Below are 16208 nucleotides of genomic sequence, written 5' to 3'. Positions count from 1 at the left end.
TTAGGTCTAGCTGGTCCATTGTGTCATTTAAAGTTTGTGTTTCCTTGTTAATTTTCTGTTTAGTTGATCTGTCCATAGGTGTGAGTGGGGTATTAAAGTCTCCCACTCTTATTGTGTTATTGTTAATCTCCCCCTTCATTCTTGTTAGCATTTGCCTTACATATTGTGGTGCTCCTATGTTGGGTGCATATATATTTATGATTGTTATATCTTCTTCTTGGATTGATCCTTTGATCATTATGTAGTGTCCTTCTTTGTGTCTTTTCACAGCCTTTATTTTGAAGTCTATTTTATCTGATATAAGTTTTGCGACTCCTGCTTTCTTTTGGTCTCCGTTTGCGTGGAATATTTTTTTCCAGCCCTTCACTTTCAGTCTTTATGTGTCCCTTGCTTTGAGGTGGGTCTCTTGTAGACAGCATATATAGGGGTCTTGCTTTTGTATCCATTCAGCCAGTCTTTGTCTTTTGTTGGGGCATTCAACCCATTTACATTTAAGGTAATTATTGATAAGAATGGTCCCGTTGCCATTTGCTTTGTTGTTTTGGGTTCACGTTCATACAAACTTTCTGTGTTTCCTGTCTGGAGAAGATCCTTTAGCATTTGTTGAAGAGCTGGTTTGGTGGTGCTGAATTCTCTCAGCTTTTGCTTGTCTGTAAAGCTTTTAAATTCTCCTTCATATCTGAATGAAATCCTTGCTGGGTACAGTAATCTGGGTTGTAGGTTATTCTCTTTCATAAATTTAAGTATGTCCTGCCATTCCCTTCTGGCCTGAATGGTTTCTATTGAAAGATCAGCTGTTATCCTTATGGGAATCCCCTTGTGTGTTATTTGTTGTTTCTCCCTTGCTGCTTTTAATATTTGTTCTTTGTGTTTCATCTTTGTTAATTTGATTAATATGTGTCTTGGGGTGTTTTGCCTTGGGTTTATCCTGTTTGGGACTCTCTGGGTTTCTTGGACTTAGGTGGCTATTTCCTTCCCCATTTTGGGGAAGTTTTCAGCTATTATCTCCTCGAGTATCTTCTCATCGCCTTTCTTTTTGTCTTCTTCTTCTGGGACTCCTATGATTCGAATGTTGGGGCATTTCATTTTGTCCCAGAGGTGCCTGAGGTTGTCCTCATCTCTTTTGATCCTTTTTTCTTTTTTCCTCTCTGCTTCATTTATTTCCACCATTTTATCTTCTACCTCACTTATCCTATCTTCCGCCTCCGTTATTCTACTGTTGGTTCCCTCCAGAGTGTTTTTTATCTCATTTATTGCATTATTCATTTTTAATTGACTCTTTTTTATTTCTTCTAGGTCCTTATTAAACATTTCTTGCATCTTCTCAATCCTTGTCTCCAGGCTATTTATCTGTAACTCCATTTTGTTTTCAAGATTTTGGATCATTTTTATTATCATTATTCTAAATTCTTTTTCAGGTAGATTCCCTATCTCCTCCTCTTTTGTTTGGCTTGGTGGGTATTTTTCACGTTCCTTTACCTGCTGGGTATTTCTCTGCCTTTTCATCTTATTTAGATTGCTGGGTTTGGGGTGGCCTTTTTGTATTCTGGCAGTCTGTGGTTCCTTTTTATTGTGGAGGTTTCTCCCAGTGGGTGGGGCTTGATGTTTGGCTTGTCGAGGTTTGCTGTTTAGAGAAGCTTGTGTCAGTGTTCTGGTGGGTGGAGCTGGATTTCTTCTCTCTGGAGTGCAATGGAGTGTCCAGTAGTGAGTTTTGAGATGGGTCTATGGGTTTGGTGTGACTTTGGGCAGCCTGTATATTGATGCTCAGGGCTATGTTCCTGCATTGCTGGAGAATTTTCATGGTATGTCTTGCTCTGGAACTTATTGGCTCTTGGGTGGTGATTGGTTTCAGTGTAGGTATGGAGGCTTTTGGATGATCTTTTATTAATTAATGTTCCCTGTAGTCAGGAGTTCTCTGATGTTCTCTGGTTTTGGGCTTAAGCCTCTTGCCTCTGGGTTTCAGTCTTATTCTTTCAATAGCCTCAAGACTTCTCCCTCCATACAGCACTGATAATAAAACTTCTAGGTTAATGTTGAAAGGATTCTCCACAGTGAGAGACACCCAGCGAGATTCACAGAGTACATGAAGAAGAGGAGAGGGAGGGAGGAGATAGAGGTGAGCAGGAGGAGAAAAAGGGGGATTCAAGAGAAGAGAGAAAGATCTAGGTTGTACTCTGCTCCCTATGTGTTCTCTGCAGCCCAGAATACCCACAGAGATTCACAGAATTGGATTGAGAAGAGAAGGGGGAGGGAGGAAATAGAGGTGATCTGAGGGAGAAAAGGGAGAATCAAAAGGGGGAGAGAGTGATCAAACCAGTAATCACACTCCTGAGTAAAAATGGGTACTGAAGGTTGGATTCTTAAATGTCCAAAATTGATATCAAATACTGAAAAACAAAGATTAAAAATCTAGAGTAGAGGTTAGACTCTTAATAATACAATAGTAAAAAACCACAAAAACACACAAAAAATTAAGAAATATATATGGAGTTTGCTTTAAAAATAGGGTCTTTTTTTTTTTTTTTTTTTTGGCCAGGTTATAGTGGGTTATAAAAATGAAAATTAAGGAGTATTAGAGGAGTAATAGAGGACTTGAAAAAAAAAAAGAAAAAGTAAAAAAAGAGAAAAAAATTTTTTTAAATTAAAAATTTAAAAAAAATAGTAGTAAAAATATATCTAGGAATTTCTCTGGAGCTGTTGCGGGCAGTGTGGGTTCAGTTCAGTTTCAGATAGCTCCTTGTTTGAGCTTACACTTCTCGCTATCTATAGGCCCCTTCCAGTGTAGTTGGTGTTAACTACAGGGATTTTAATATGTTGCACCGGTCACTTCTGAAGCGGTTCCCTTTGTTTATTTGGCTTCTGTTTGCAGGTCTCTTCAGTGTCTAATTTCTGCCCTGACACAGGCGAGCGGAGGTAGTCTCTTGTTTAGGTTCGCTTGTTCAGTCGTGCTGTGCGGAGGGAGGGGCGCTGCAGACAAATGTCACTGGCCTGTGTGGGGAGCACTCGCGGTTTTCTGGCCACACTGGGTTTGTTCCCGCTGGGGCAGGTGTGTGTGCTTTCCCCATCTACACTGCTCAGGCTCCAGCCTGCTCTCCAGGGAGAGGGCCCTGCGTTGCATGGACTTTCCAGGCGTAAGCCGCTCAGATTCAGGTTTTCGGGTATTCCACAAAAGCACAGACTCGGTTGGGCCTGTGTTTTGTGCCTTCCCTGGTCGGAGCAGCTCAGGCAGCCAGGAGCTTGACGAGCACACTCTCTGCGGGTACAGGGCGCCTTTTCCCCTCCGCGGTCCCAGCCTCAGTTTCCGTGCACGCCGATCGGGTGCGCCTTGTGTCAGTTCTGGGGAGCTGGACTCTAGCTATGACCCTCCCAGCGGATGTCGACCTTCCAGAACCTCAAGGAAGTCTTTGTTTAGAGGCTGGAAGCCTGTTTGCAGTTTGGTAGGGATGCCATCTCTGGGGCTGAGTTTGCCCCTTTCCCCTCCCCACTGCCTCCTGCCTCTGGTGGGGAATGGGCCGGTCCGCCGCCGGCTAGCTCTTCTCTGATATTCGCTCAGTCCTTCGTTCTGGGAACCGGCGGGTAGTGCCTAAGTTTAGGGCTTTTCCCAACTTAATTCTCTGTCTCTTGCTATCCCACAGTTTAAGTTGCTATCTCTTGTTAGCTCCCTCCAATTGCCCTCAGGGCATTCAGGCCCAGTCCTTACCCTAAGCACGACTGCCCGCTCCTCTCCATTCAGCCCCCACTTGCTGGTGGTGGATGCAAGCATCTGGGGTACTTTTCTGCTGGGAGTTGCTTTTAGGCATGTAATTTGTGGGTTTTATTTATTTTTCCTCCCAGTTAGGTTGCCCTCTGAGATTCAAAAACTTCCCCCAGACCCGCTAGTGAGAGGGTTTCCTGATGTTTGAAACTTCCTCTATTAAGACTCCCTTCCTGGGACGGATCTCCATCCTTAACTCTATTTTCTCTGTTTTTATCTTTTATATTTTGTCCTACCTCCTTTTGAAGACAATGGGCTGCTTTTCTGGGTGTCTGATGTCCTTTGCTAGCGATCAGAAGTTGTTTTGTGGAGTTTGCTCAGCTTTCAAATGTTCTTTCGATGAATTTGTAGGGGAGAAAGTGGTCTCCCCATCCTATTCCTCCACCATCTTAGTTCCCTCACTATTATCAGATTTACAATGTTTCTTTTAATTCCTCAATTGCCAATAATTTTACTTTTTTAAAAAATGAAGAACATGTACTGAAATTTAACAAATATTTCTCCTATATCTCTTCAGATAATCATATGATCACCTATCTTTACTCTTTTAATGTGAATTATAGTGATTGGTATTTGAAAGTTAAACTTAACTTTCCTGGAGTAGACTTTACTTAGTCATGCTGCTGATGCTGCTGCTAAGTCACTTCAGTCATGTCTGACTCTGTGCAACCCCATTGAAGGCAGCCTGCCAGGCTCCCCCATCCCTGGGATTCTCCAAGCAAGAACATTGTAGCATCTTTTTTTACATATTGCAATATGTAGTTTGTCAAGAAGTTTTGTACCTGTTGTTAATGAAGGATATTGGTTTATAATTTGCTTTTCTTAAAATATTTTTTCAGCTTTTGGTATCTGAATTATGTAGCCTCATGAAAATACATGGGTAATATTTCCATTTTTAATGGTCAGTTTAATGGTGTCAGCTTGGCCAGACTACATTCCTCAGTTATTCAGTCAAAAAGTGATCTGTGTTTTGCTCCGTAGGTATTTTGTAGATGTGATTGAAGTCCATAATCAGTTGATTTTAAGTAGGGACAGATATACTACATAGTCCAGTGGGCATAGTTTAGTCAATTGTAAGGCTTTAAGAGCTAAGCCTTCTCTGAAGTAAAAAGAAATTCTGCTTGTGGAGAACATCAGCTCCTGCCCAAGGGTTCCAGCCTGTCCTCTGTAACAGCCAACCCTGAGAGTTTTGGACTTGTGCAGTCAAGTTAGACTGTGTGGTATTATCTTTTTTATATTGCTAGATTCAGTTCATTTGTGTGTTTTTTAATATCCCAAGACAGTTTGGTTTGTAATTTTTCTTTCTTTTAATGTCTTTATCTGGTTTTTATATCATGATAATGCTGGACTCGTACCCTGTAAAAGTTTGGTAACACTTTTCTGCACAGTGTTTTTGTGAAGCCCTCTGGACTTAAAGTCTTTTCTGTGGGAAATTTAAAAATTATGTATTTAGGGAATTCCCTGGTAAGTGGTAAGGACTTGGTGCTTTCACTGCTATAGGCCTGGGTTTGATTGCTGATAGGAAAAATAAGATCCCAGAAGCTGCATGCTGCTTCTGCTGCTAAGTCACTTCAGTCGTGTCCTACTCTGTGCGACCCCATAGACAGCAGCCCACCAGGCTCTGCTGTCGCTGGGATTCTCCAGGCAAGAACACTGGATTGGGTTGCCATTTCCTTCTCCAATGCATGAAAGTGAAAAGTGAAAGTGAAGTCGCTGTCATGTCTGACTCCTAGAGACCCCATGGACTGCAGCCTACTATGCTCCTCCATCCATAGGATTTTCCAGGCAAGAGTATTGGAGTGGGTTGCCATTGCCTTCTCCAGAAGCTGCATAGTATGGCCAAAACAATAAAATAAAGTAAAATGAAATAACACAACAGCACAAGAGAAGACTCTACACATGGACTTCACCACGTGGTCAAAACCAAACTCAGATTAATTACATTCTTTGCAGCCAAAGATGGAGAAGCTCTATACTGTCACCAAAAACAAGACTAAGAGCTGACTATGGCTTAGATCATGAACCCATAAGTGCCAAATTCAGACTTAAATTGAAGAAAGTAGGGAAAACCACTGGACCATTCCGGTATGACCTAACTTAAATCCTTTACAATTATACAGTAGAAGTGACAGATTCAGAAGAAGAGATCTGATAGAGTGCCAGAAGAACTATGAACAGAGGTTTGTGACATTGTGTAGGAGGCAGGGATCAAGACAATCTCCAATAAAAAGAAATGCAAAAAGGCAAAATGGTTGTATGAAGAAGCCTTAGAAATAGCTGAGAAAAGAAGAGAAGCTAAAGGCAAAGGAGAAAAGGAAAGATATACCCAACTGAATGCAGAGTTCCAAAAAATAGCAAGGAGAGATAAAAAAGCCTTCCTCAGTGGTCAGTACAAAGAAATAGAGGAAAACAATAGAATGAGAAAGACTAGAGTTTGCTTCTAGAGATCACTTCAAGAAAATTAGAGATACCAAGGGAATATTTCATGCAAAGATGGGCACAATAAAGGACAGAAATGGTCTGGACCTAACAGTAGCAGAAGATATTAAGAAGAGGTGGCAAGAATACACAGAAAACTATACAAAAAAGATCTTCATTACCCAGATAACCACGATGGTGTGATCACTCACCTAGAGCCAGATATCCTGGAATGTGAATCCAAGTGGGCCTTAGGAAGCATCACTGTGAACAAAGCTAGTGGAGGTGATGGAATTCCAGTTGAGCTATTTCAAATCTTGAACGATGTTGCTGTGAAAGTGCTGCACTCAGTATGCCAACAAATTTAGAAAACTCAGCAGTGGCCACAGAATTGGAAAAGGTCAGTGTTCATTCCAATCCCAAAGAAAGGCAATGCCAAAGAATGTTCAAACTGCCATACAATTGCACTCATCTCACACACCAGCAAAGTAATGCTCAAAATTCTTCAAGCCAGGCTTCAGCAGTGTGTGAACCATGAACTTGCAGATGTTCAGGGTAGATTTAGAAAAGACAGAGGAATGAGAGATTAAATTGCCAACATCCCCTGGGTCATCAAAAAAGCAAGAGAGTTCCAGAAAATCATCTGCTTCTCCTTTATTGACTACCCTGAAGCCATTGACTATATGGATCACAAAAAAATTGTGGAAAAATTCTGAAAGAGATAGGAATACCAGACCACCTGATCTGCCTCCTGAGAAATCTGTATGCAGGTCAAGAAGCAACAACAGTTAGAACTGGACATGGAACAACAGACTGGTTCCAAATTGGGAAAGGAGTATGTCAAGGCTGTATATTGTCACCCTGCTTATTTAACTTATATGCAGAGGACATCATGAGAAACACTGGGATGGATGAAGCACAAGGTGGAATCAAGATTGCCAGGAGAAATACCAATAACCTCAGATATACAGATGACATCACCCTTATGGCATAGAGTGAAGAAGAACTGAACAACCTCTTGATTAAAGTGAAAGAGGAGAGTGAAAAAGTTGGCTTAAATCTCAACTTTCAGAAAACTGAGATCATGGCATCTGGTCCCATCCTTTCATGGCAAATAGATGGGGAAACAGTGAGAGACTTTGTATTTTGGGGCTCCAAAATCACTGCAGATGGTGACTGCAGCCATGAAATTAAAAGACACTTGCTCCTTGAAAGAAAATTTATGACCAACCTAGACAGCATATTAAAAAGCAGAGCCATTACTTTGGTGACAAAGGTCTGTCTAGTCAAACCTATGGGTTTTCCAGTAGTCATGTGTGGATGTGAAAGCTGGACTATAAAGAAAGCTGAGCACCTAAAAATTGATGCCTTTGAGCTGTGGTGTTGGAGAAGACTCTTGAGAGTCCCTTGGACTGTAACGAGATCCAATCAGTCCATCCTAAAGGAAATCAGTCCTGAATATTCATTGGAAAGACTGATGCTGAAGCTGAAACTCTTAACACTAACACTTTAGTTTTCACTTTAATACAAAAGATACCGTGAGCATTACCAAGAGAATATAACAAACATTGTGAGATGATTTGATCTCATAACAAACAATGAGATGATTTGATGGACAAGAGTTTGAGTAAGCTCGGGGTTTGGTGATGGACAGGGAAGCCTGGTGAGCTACAGTCCATGCGGTCGTAGAGTCAGATACGTCTGAGTGACTGAACTATCTACTGACATATATGAATGTGAGAGTTGGACTATAAAGTAAGCTGAGCGTGGAGGAATTGATGTTTTTGAACTGTTGGTGAAGACTCTTGAGAGTTCTTTGTACTGCATGGAGATCAAATGATTCAATCCTAAAGGAAGTCAGTTCTGAATATTCAATGGAAGGGCTGATGCTGAAGCTGAAACTCCAATACTTTGGCCACCTGATGCTTAGAACTGACTCATTGGAAAAGACCCTAATGCTGGGAATGATTGAAGGCAGGAGGAGAAGGGGATGACAGAGAATGAGATGGTTGGATGCTATCACCGACTCGCTGGACATGAGTTTGAGCAATCTCCGGGAGTTGGTGATGGATAGGGAAGCCTGGCTTGCTGCAGTTCATGAGATAGCAAAGTCAGGCTCGACTCAGTGACTGAATTGATATGAGAAAATAAAATAAAGGATTCAGATTCTTAAATGAATATGCAGTTATTCAGACTTTCTATGTCATTATGTAAGTTTTGTATGCCATTTTTTAAGACATTTGTCCTTTACATTAAAATTTAAAAATTTATGTGTACAGTGTTTGTTATTTTCCCTTTGTAATGCTTATGGTATCTTTTCTATTAAAATGAAAACTAAAGTGTTAGTTGCTCAGTCATGTCTGACTCTTTGCAACCCCATGGACTGTAGCCTGTGAGGCTCCTCTGTCCATGAGATTCTCCAGGTCAGATTACTGGAGTAGGTTGCCATTTCCTTTTACAGGAGATCTTCCCAACCCAGGGATTAAACCTGGGTCTCCCATATTATGAGCAGGGTCTTTACTGTCTGAGCCACCAGAGGAGCTCAGTCTCTTGTGTTATCCTCTTTTATTTCATGTTAATGGTAAATTTTCCTTTTTTTTTTTTTTTGGATTTTGTGGTGATTTCAAAGAACCACACTTTGTGTTTGTTGACTTTTCTGCTTAGAAGTTAGCTTTCTTTTTCATTCGGGTCTTCCGTCATTTATTTGCTCAGTTGTGTCTGACTTTTTGTGACCTCATGAACTGTAGCATGCCAGGCTTGCCTGTCCTTCACTATCTCACAGAGTTTGCTCAAAGTCATGTCCATTGAGTTGATGATGCCATCGAATGATCTCATCCTCAGTCGCCCCCTTCTCTTCCTGCCCTCAATCTGTCCCAGCATCAGGGTCTTCTCCAATGAGTCGGCTCTTCGCATCAGGTGGCCAAATTATTAGAGTTTCAGCTTCAGTATCCAATCTTTCTAATGAATAATCAACATTGATATCCTTTGGGATTGAATGGTTTGATCTCCTTGCTGTCCCCAGGACTCTCAAGAATGTATTTTTTTCTTGTTTTCATTCTTCCACATGCTTTAATGTGCTGTTTTTTTTTTTTTTTTAATTATAAGATGGATCTCAAAACCCTTGACTTTTAGCTTTATTTAAAGACGTTTTTCTTTTTTAAAGAAAATATTTTAATTTTATTAGAATATAGTGATTTACATTGTTGTGTTTGTTTCAGATGTACAGCAAAGTGATTCAGTTATACACATACATATATTCATTCTCTTTTAGATTATTTTCTCATATAAATTGTCACAGATTGTTGAGTAGATTTCCCTGCAATATACTTGTATCAGTTCAGTCGCTCGCTTGTGACCAACTCTTTGTAATCCCATGGACTGCAGCACACCAGGCTTCCCTGTCTATCACCAATTCCCAGAGTTTACCCAAAATCATGTCCATTGAGTCGGTGATGCCATCCAACCATCTCATCCTTTGTTATCCCCTTCTCCTCCCACCTTCAGTCTTTCCCAGTATCAGGTTCTTTTCCAATGAGTCAGTTCTAAGCATCAGGTGGCCAAAGTATTGGAGTTTCAGCTTCAGCATCAGTCTCCCAATGAATATCCAGGACTGATTTCCTTTAGGATGGACTGGTTGCATCTCCTTGCAGTCCAAGGGACTCTCAAGAGTCTTCTCCAACATCACAGTTCAAAAGCAGCAATTCTTCAGTGCTCAGCTTTCTTTATAGTCTAACTCTCACATCCATACATGACTACTGGTAAAACCATTGCTTTGACCAGATGGACTTTTGCTGGCAAAGTAATGGCTTTGCTTTTTAATATGCTGTCTAGGATGGTCATAGCTTTTCTTTCAAGGAGCAAGCATTTGGAACCAGTCTGTTGTTCCATGTCCAGTTTTAACTGTTGCTTCTTGATCTGCATACAGATTTCTCAGGAGGCAGGTAAGATGGTCTGGTATTCCCATCTCTTTAAGAATTTTGCACAGGTTGTTGTGATCCACACAGACAAAGGCTTTGGAATTGTCAATAAAGCGAAAGTAGATGTTTTTCTGGCACTCTCTTGCTTTTTCAATAAGGAGTACCTTGTTAAATTAGCAAATAAGTGGACTCCAGACTTAAATTTTGTAATAAGCTTCAACCTTGTTGAAAGTGGAAAGGAATCTATTTATCAGTGAGATACACTAAACATGAAGGAATAAATATACCATGTTTCCCTAAAGCTTCCTCTTGTGATGGTTAACAAACTGTGAATCAAACCCCACCATTCACTCTTCAGTGGAATTAGCTATGACTGTCAGTTGAGAGTGAATTGAAGGATACCCAGGCCCCAGAGCTTATGTGGTTGTGAAAATGTTCAAGTCACCCAAATGAGGGATGAAGAATGTGATCAATATATCCCAAGCAATGGGCAGGTTTAGAAAATCTTAGTCTTAGGGTTTGCATTTGTGTGTGTGTGCATGTTAGTTGCTCAGTCATGTCTGATTCTTTGCAATCTTATGGACTGTAGAGTGCCAGTCTCCATGGAATTCTTCAGGCAAGAGTAATGGATTGGGGTGCCATTCAATTTTCCAGGGGATTTCCCAACCCAGGGATCAAACCTGGGTCTCCCGCATTGCAGGCAGATTCTTTACCATCTGAGCCACCAGGGAAGCCCTATCTCAGTACAATATTGGAGTAATGGAATGTCCCCTCCAGGTATATATTTTCATTCTCTGCAACCTGAAGAATTTTTCTGAATTGTGAAAAATCACCATTTTCTCTCAAGTGAAAGATTTCATCTAAGAACTTTTTTATTTCTTTGTGTGGATTCATAGATCTTGGATAGAATTTCCCAAATAGTGTGCTTCAAATGGGAAATACATAAAAATAGTGATTCTCCTTATTTGGGGGGCATCAGGTCTTGGGTCACTTGCTTCTGAGTCAGTATGCTTCTTTCTATATACCCATCACTGTCTCTGTTCCATAGTGTGACAGAGGTGCAGAAGCACTGGCCATGGTGATGTGGTCCATCAGATGGGCCTGGAATCCAATCAGATGGGGAGAATTGTATGTGTAGCTTGAATTGGGCTTTTGGGAATTCCTGGGAATGTATGAGGGAGAAATGAGTTTGGCTTCAAGGAAGTCATTTACTGTGTCCATTGTACACTAGAATTTTTGGTTCCTTCTTCAGATGTTAACTTTTTACTTAGATACTATTTTCATCTTCTACCAACTACTATAAAGGGTTTGAGACAGTTGGCAATAAAAGGCTCACAAATGTATATACATATAAAAGTAAAAGTGTTCAGTCATGTCCAACTCTTTGTGACCTGATTGACTCTAGCCTGCCAGGTTCCTCTGTCCATGGGATTTTCCAGGCAAGAATACTCTAGTGGGTTGCCATTTCCTTCTCTAGGAGAACTTCCTGACCCAGGGATTGAACCCGGGTCTCCTGCATAAGAGTCAGATTCTTTACTGAGTGAGCTACCAGGAAAGCCTCCTGGGGAAAACCAGATTATTAAAACGGGTGAATGTTGTCCATCAAATGATATAAGTCTGCTAAAAGCCAGTAATTTGGATTTTTTATAATTGACATTTTAGTAGGTTTATTTTTTGGCAAACAATGGCAAGCCAAGTGACCTAAAGGCTAAACATAGAAGGAGCTGGAAGGACCCCTCCCCATGAATATGAAGGTTGTAGCATGGTGGGATGCACAGTCAAGCCAGTGACTATAAGAACTTGTTTTCTGTAGGTCTAATAGGAGGGAGGCCAGATAGCCCTATTTTTCCCCATTAAAGATTAGAATATATTCCTTCAGAATTCCATCCTCTTCACTCTTGAGTTTTCTTTTGATAGCACAGCAGAGGTGGGGACAAACAGGTAAAGCACATGGGTCTCCATCCAGATCGTGCAGTTTGGTTCCCAAGGGCTCCTGGCCACAGAGTCACAGTTCTGGTTGTTTGTTCCTCCTGCCTGCAATGTGATTCTGGGATTCCCTCAGTACAAACTGCTCCTCTCCTTCTCCAGGATAAGCAGTACCTTCCTGGCAAACCTTAGGACAACCACTTACCCTGCCAACCTCATATTTCTTATCTGTAAAGAACAACCAGTGTCAACTCAGACAAGCATCTCAGTCTTCTCATTCCAGCTCCCTTTTGGTCAGAATTTTGATCAACTGTGATTACTGCCTGCAATCATTCTTGCCATTCTTTCTATTTGTTAAACAAGCCTGTAAAATCTATCATAATTCTTAGAATTGTCTCAAGATATTCAGGTATTCTTCCCTGTGTTTCCCCAGCACCCGGTGCAGATCACCATGGATTTGTATCCACCTGAGATTATAAATGTCAGAGTCCTTGGCCCAGACATGGTGAATCTGCAAGTCCCTACCAGCCCATCCCACTTTCATAGCAGGCAGACACTAAATGTTGATTTCATTCTTATTGCCTGATAGTGTCCTCCAGGGTATCATACTTTTCCGATAAAGATGGATGCTTAAATCAGCATTGACCATTGATTTCATTTTCTATTCTACCTGCGGTCTTTTTAAACCAAAATTATTTCCCAGGAGAAAATCATCTCACAGGGTAATGTGATGATTAAGAGAATGTTCATGGAACTCAGAACAGGGCCTTACACACAGTACACACATTGTAAATGGACTCTGCTGTTGTTATAATCATTAACCTTTGGAATGGGCATTTTAAATACTTAGTATAATGATGGAAAGATCGCTGTATGTTAGTAAGATGGAAGTAAGCTTAAATATGTCATCAAGGCTCATGACATGGGCTTCCCAGCTCCGTGACTCAGGCTTTGCAGTCTCCATCACGTTGCTTTTCCTCTCCCTGTGCCTCACTGTCTCTGTTTGTAAAATTAGATAATACTGATACTAGATATGTTACACTGAATTTGTAATTAATGACTTCTTTACCCCTCCATGTATAGCTGAGACATCTGGATTCCTCATCTGTGATACACGCTCACTCATCTCTCTAGTGACACCTGCTGACTCCTGATAGTTTGAGACGCAACTCCTGCTCTCTGAACCTGAAATATTTTCATCTGTTAAAAGTAGTAAGGCCTTAAAAAAAAATAACACCTGCCTCATAGGGCTACTGAGTGTATCACAAGAGCTGATACCTAGAAAGTTTTTATCAGAGTGTTTGGTGCATGCAATAAACATCATGAGGACCACCTATTTATTTCTTTGGAAGGGAAACCATTCCCTGCTGTTTCAACAAGTTTCAAGGAAAGGAGTTTAATCCTAACAAATCAGCGAAGTTTATCTTTGAAAAGTACCCTTGACATAAAGGCCTCTGTGTTTTCACTATTTCAGACCTTTCTACTTGTGGTCAGTGTGGTGGGCGTGATGGTGGCTGCAATTCCTTGGATTGCTTTTCCTGTGATTCCCCTTGGCATCATTTTCTTTTTTCTTCGGCGATACTACTTAGAGACATCACGAGATGTGAAACGCCTGGAATGTACAAGTGAGTACCAGGGCTCTCAGACTGGGAGGGCAGTGCAGGCTGACTTTCATTTATACCACAATTAACCAGACCCCTGCAACTCTGCAGACTGTTCTGTGGAATTTCTCACTGCTAACATTCAGTTCAGTTCAGTTCAGTCGCTCAGTTGTGTCCGACTAAGCTGAAATTGCTAACATTAGGTGATTGAAAGTTCTGGCCCCCAAGAGTAGGTTTGGCCCTTAAGGCAAATGGAGCTGGTGGTGGGTCAGCTGCCCTTTGCATTTTACCCCAAGGAGGACGGATGTGAGCACCATGAGGACAGGGATCATTTTTGTGTTGTTAATGTCATACTTCCTTACATAGAGTATCCACTATATTAATACTATTCTTGGAAGTATTTCATCATGTTGGAACTAATTTAGAAGGAAAATAGAAAATTTTTCTCCTCCTAAAGTTACAGAAATAACAAGGAAAGGAAAAGATTAGGAAAAGGAAAGGAGACCTCAGGAAGTATATGTCAGAAGTGATATATTTGAAAAATACATTCCTTCACATGTTCTAATAAGTTGCAGTTGTTAAATGTATTGAAAAGATGTGTGTTAGTCATTCAGTCATGTCTGACTCTTTGTGACCTCATGGACTATAGCCCACCAGACTCTTCTGTCCATGGAATTCCCCAGGCCAGAATACTGGAGTGGGTAGCCGTTCCCTTCTCCAGAGGATCTTCCTGGCCCAGGGATTGAACCCAGGTCTCCTGCATTGCTGGTGGATTCTTTAATGTCTAAGCCACCAGGGAAGCCCTATTGAAAAGATAAGTCCTATTATTTTCAGGTTTGCTCTTTGTCATTATCAGGATTTAGGGTGATACCACACTGTTTGTATACCCATCTCTCAAAGCTGTTCATATAAATGATGCTGAAAATAATCCCCTAGGAGAACACAGGAGGGGAATCTGTTCAGTATGCATTTAGTTGATTACTCCATTCACCTTCCTAGTTTTAGAATAATGGGGAACAGGGACGTCCCTGGTGGTCCTGTGGGTAAGACTCTGTGCTTCTACTGTGGGGGCCACCAGGTCAGTCCCTGATTGGGGAACTAGATCCTACAAGATGCAGCAAAAAAAAAAAAAAAAAAAAAAAAAAACAGCATAATGGGGAACACATTTTATGATTAATTAGTCTATTCTACAGGTAATCACAGATGATGAAATAATCAAATTTCTCTTATTAATGCACACATTTCATCAATATTAAGAATAAGAAGAAAAATAGATTGGTATATATATATTTAAAAGTTATAAAAACAATAGCCAAAAAGTAAGGAGAGAATATGTTTGCATCAGAGACCTCAACCATGAATAATTAGTACAAAATCACTGCAGATGGTGATTGCAGCCATGAAATTAAGATGCTTACTCCTTGGAAGAAAAGTTATGACCAACCTAGATAGCATATTAAAAAGCAGAGACATTACTTTGCCAACAAAGGTCCATCTAGTCAAGGCTATGGTTTTCCAGTGGTCATGTATGGATGTGAGAGTTGGACTGTGAAGAAAGCTGAGTGCTGAAGAATTGATGCTTTTGAACTGTGGTGTTGGAGAAGACTCTTGAGAGTCCCTTGGACTGCAAGGAGATCCAACCAGGCCATTCTAAAGGAGATCAGTCCTGGGTGTTCATTGGAAGGACTGATGCTGAAGCTGAAACTCCAATAGTTTGGCCACCTCATGAAAAGAGTTGACTCATTGGAAAAGACCCTGATGCTAGGAAGGATTGGGGGCAGGAGGAGAAGGGGACGACAGAGGATGAGATGGCTGGATGGCATCACTGACTCAATGGACATGAGTTTGAGTGAACTCCGGGAGTTGGTGATGCACAGGGAGGCCTGGCGTGCTGTGATTCACGGGGTCGCAAAGAGTCGGACATGACTGAGCAACTGAACTGAACTGAACTGAACACCAACTTAACCTAGAAACCAAGCCAACAACAGATGCATACTGAGTCTCATGCTTCTCTGTATCTACTAAGTGGGAAAAAAAAAAATCTCAGTTCACCCAGTCAAAGGAGTTTTTTTATTGTGGCATTTGTATGTTTTGTTTTTAATAATAAACACTTGAGGTACTTATCTTTATTTGCAAAAAGGATAGTGATCATCAGCTTCATAAAATCTGTAGAAGACACTTTCACTCATCAAGAGAAGCAGCTAACCTCCTGTGAAGTTGAGTTTGGTGAGGTGTTGGGATGGATGGGGAGCAATAGTGTCCAGGTGTGTGTGATGTTCTACCTGTATGGCTCAGTAGGATGGTAGGATCTGGAGAGGCAGAAAAAGAAGTGATGAGCTCCATCCAGTCTTCTGTGTACACAAGGCTTCAGATGTTTTATGGTTTGAGGCCACTCATGAAATGAGTCACTCAACAGTCTTTTTGCAAAGCAGGTCCCTGGTACATTGAGAGAGGGGCTCTTTCAGAAAGAATATTTGACAATTTTTGCCTGGGGCAAGGGCCATTTCCCGTTCATATGGAAGTGGACTGAAGGGCTTCTTCTGAGACTTTTGTCCGGAAGCAGTACAGGATTTTCTCGGTGTTTGATCTGGA

General features: G+C 41.1%; 1 protein-coding gene across 1 annotated transcript in view; it reads left to right on the top strand.

Moving 5' to 3' along the window:
• The window catches only part of LOC122447240 (ATP-binding cassette sub-family C member 4-like), a 914448-nt gene that overhangs the window by 825632 nt on the left and 72608 nt on the right, over positions 1 to 16208 (top strand). Inside the window, exon 21 of the mRNA XM_043477776.1 lies at positions 13490 to 13640. Coding sequence (XP_043333711.1) covers positions 13490 to 13640 — 151 coding nt within the window. The remainder of the gene's footprint in view (positions 1 to 13489; positions 13641 to 16208) is intronic.

Source organism: Cervus canadensis, chromosome 9, assembly GCF_019320065.1.
Source record: "Cervus canadensis isolate Bull #8, Minnesota chromosome 9, ASM1932006v1, whole genome shotgun sequence".
Taxonomy (NCBI): domain Eukaryota; kingdom Metazoa; phylum Chordata; class Mammalia; order Artiodactyla; family Cervidae; genus Cervus; species Cervus canadensis.
This window is presented reverse-complemented; position numbering and strand designations above follow the sequence as displayed.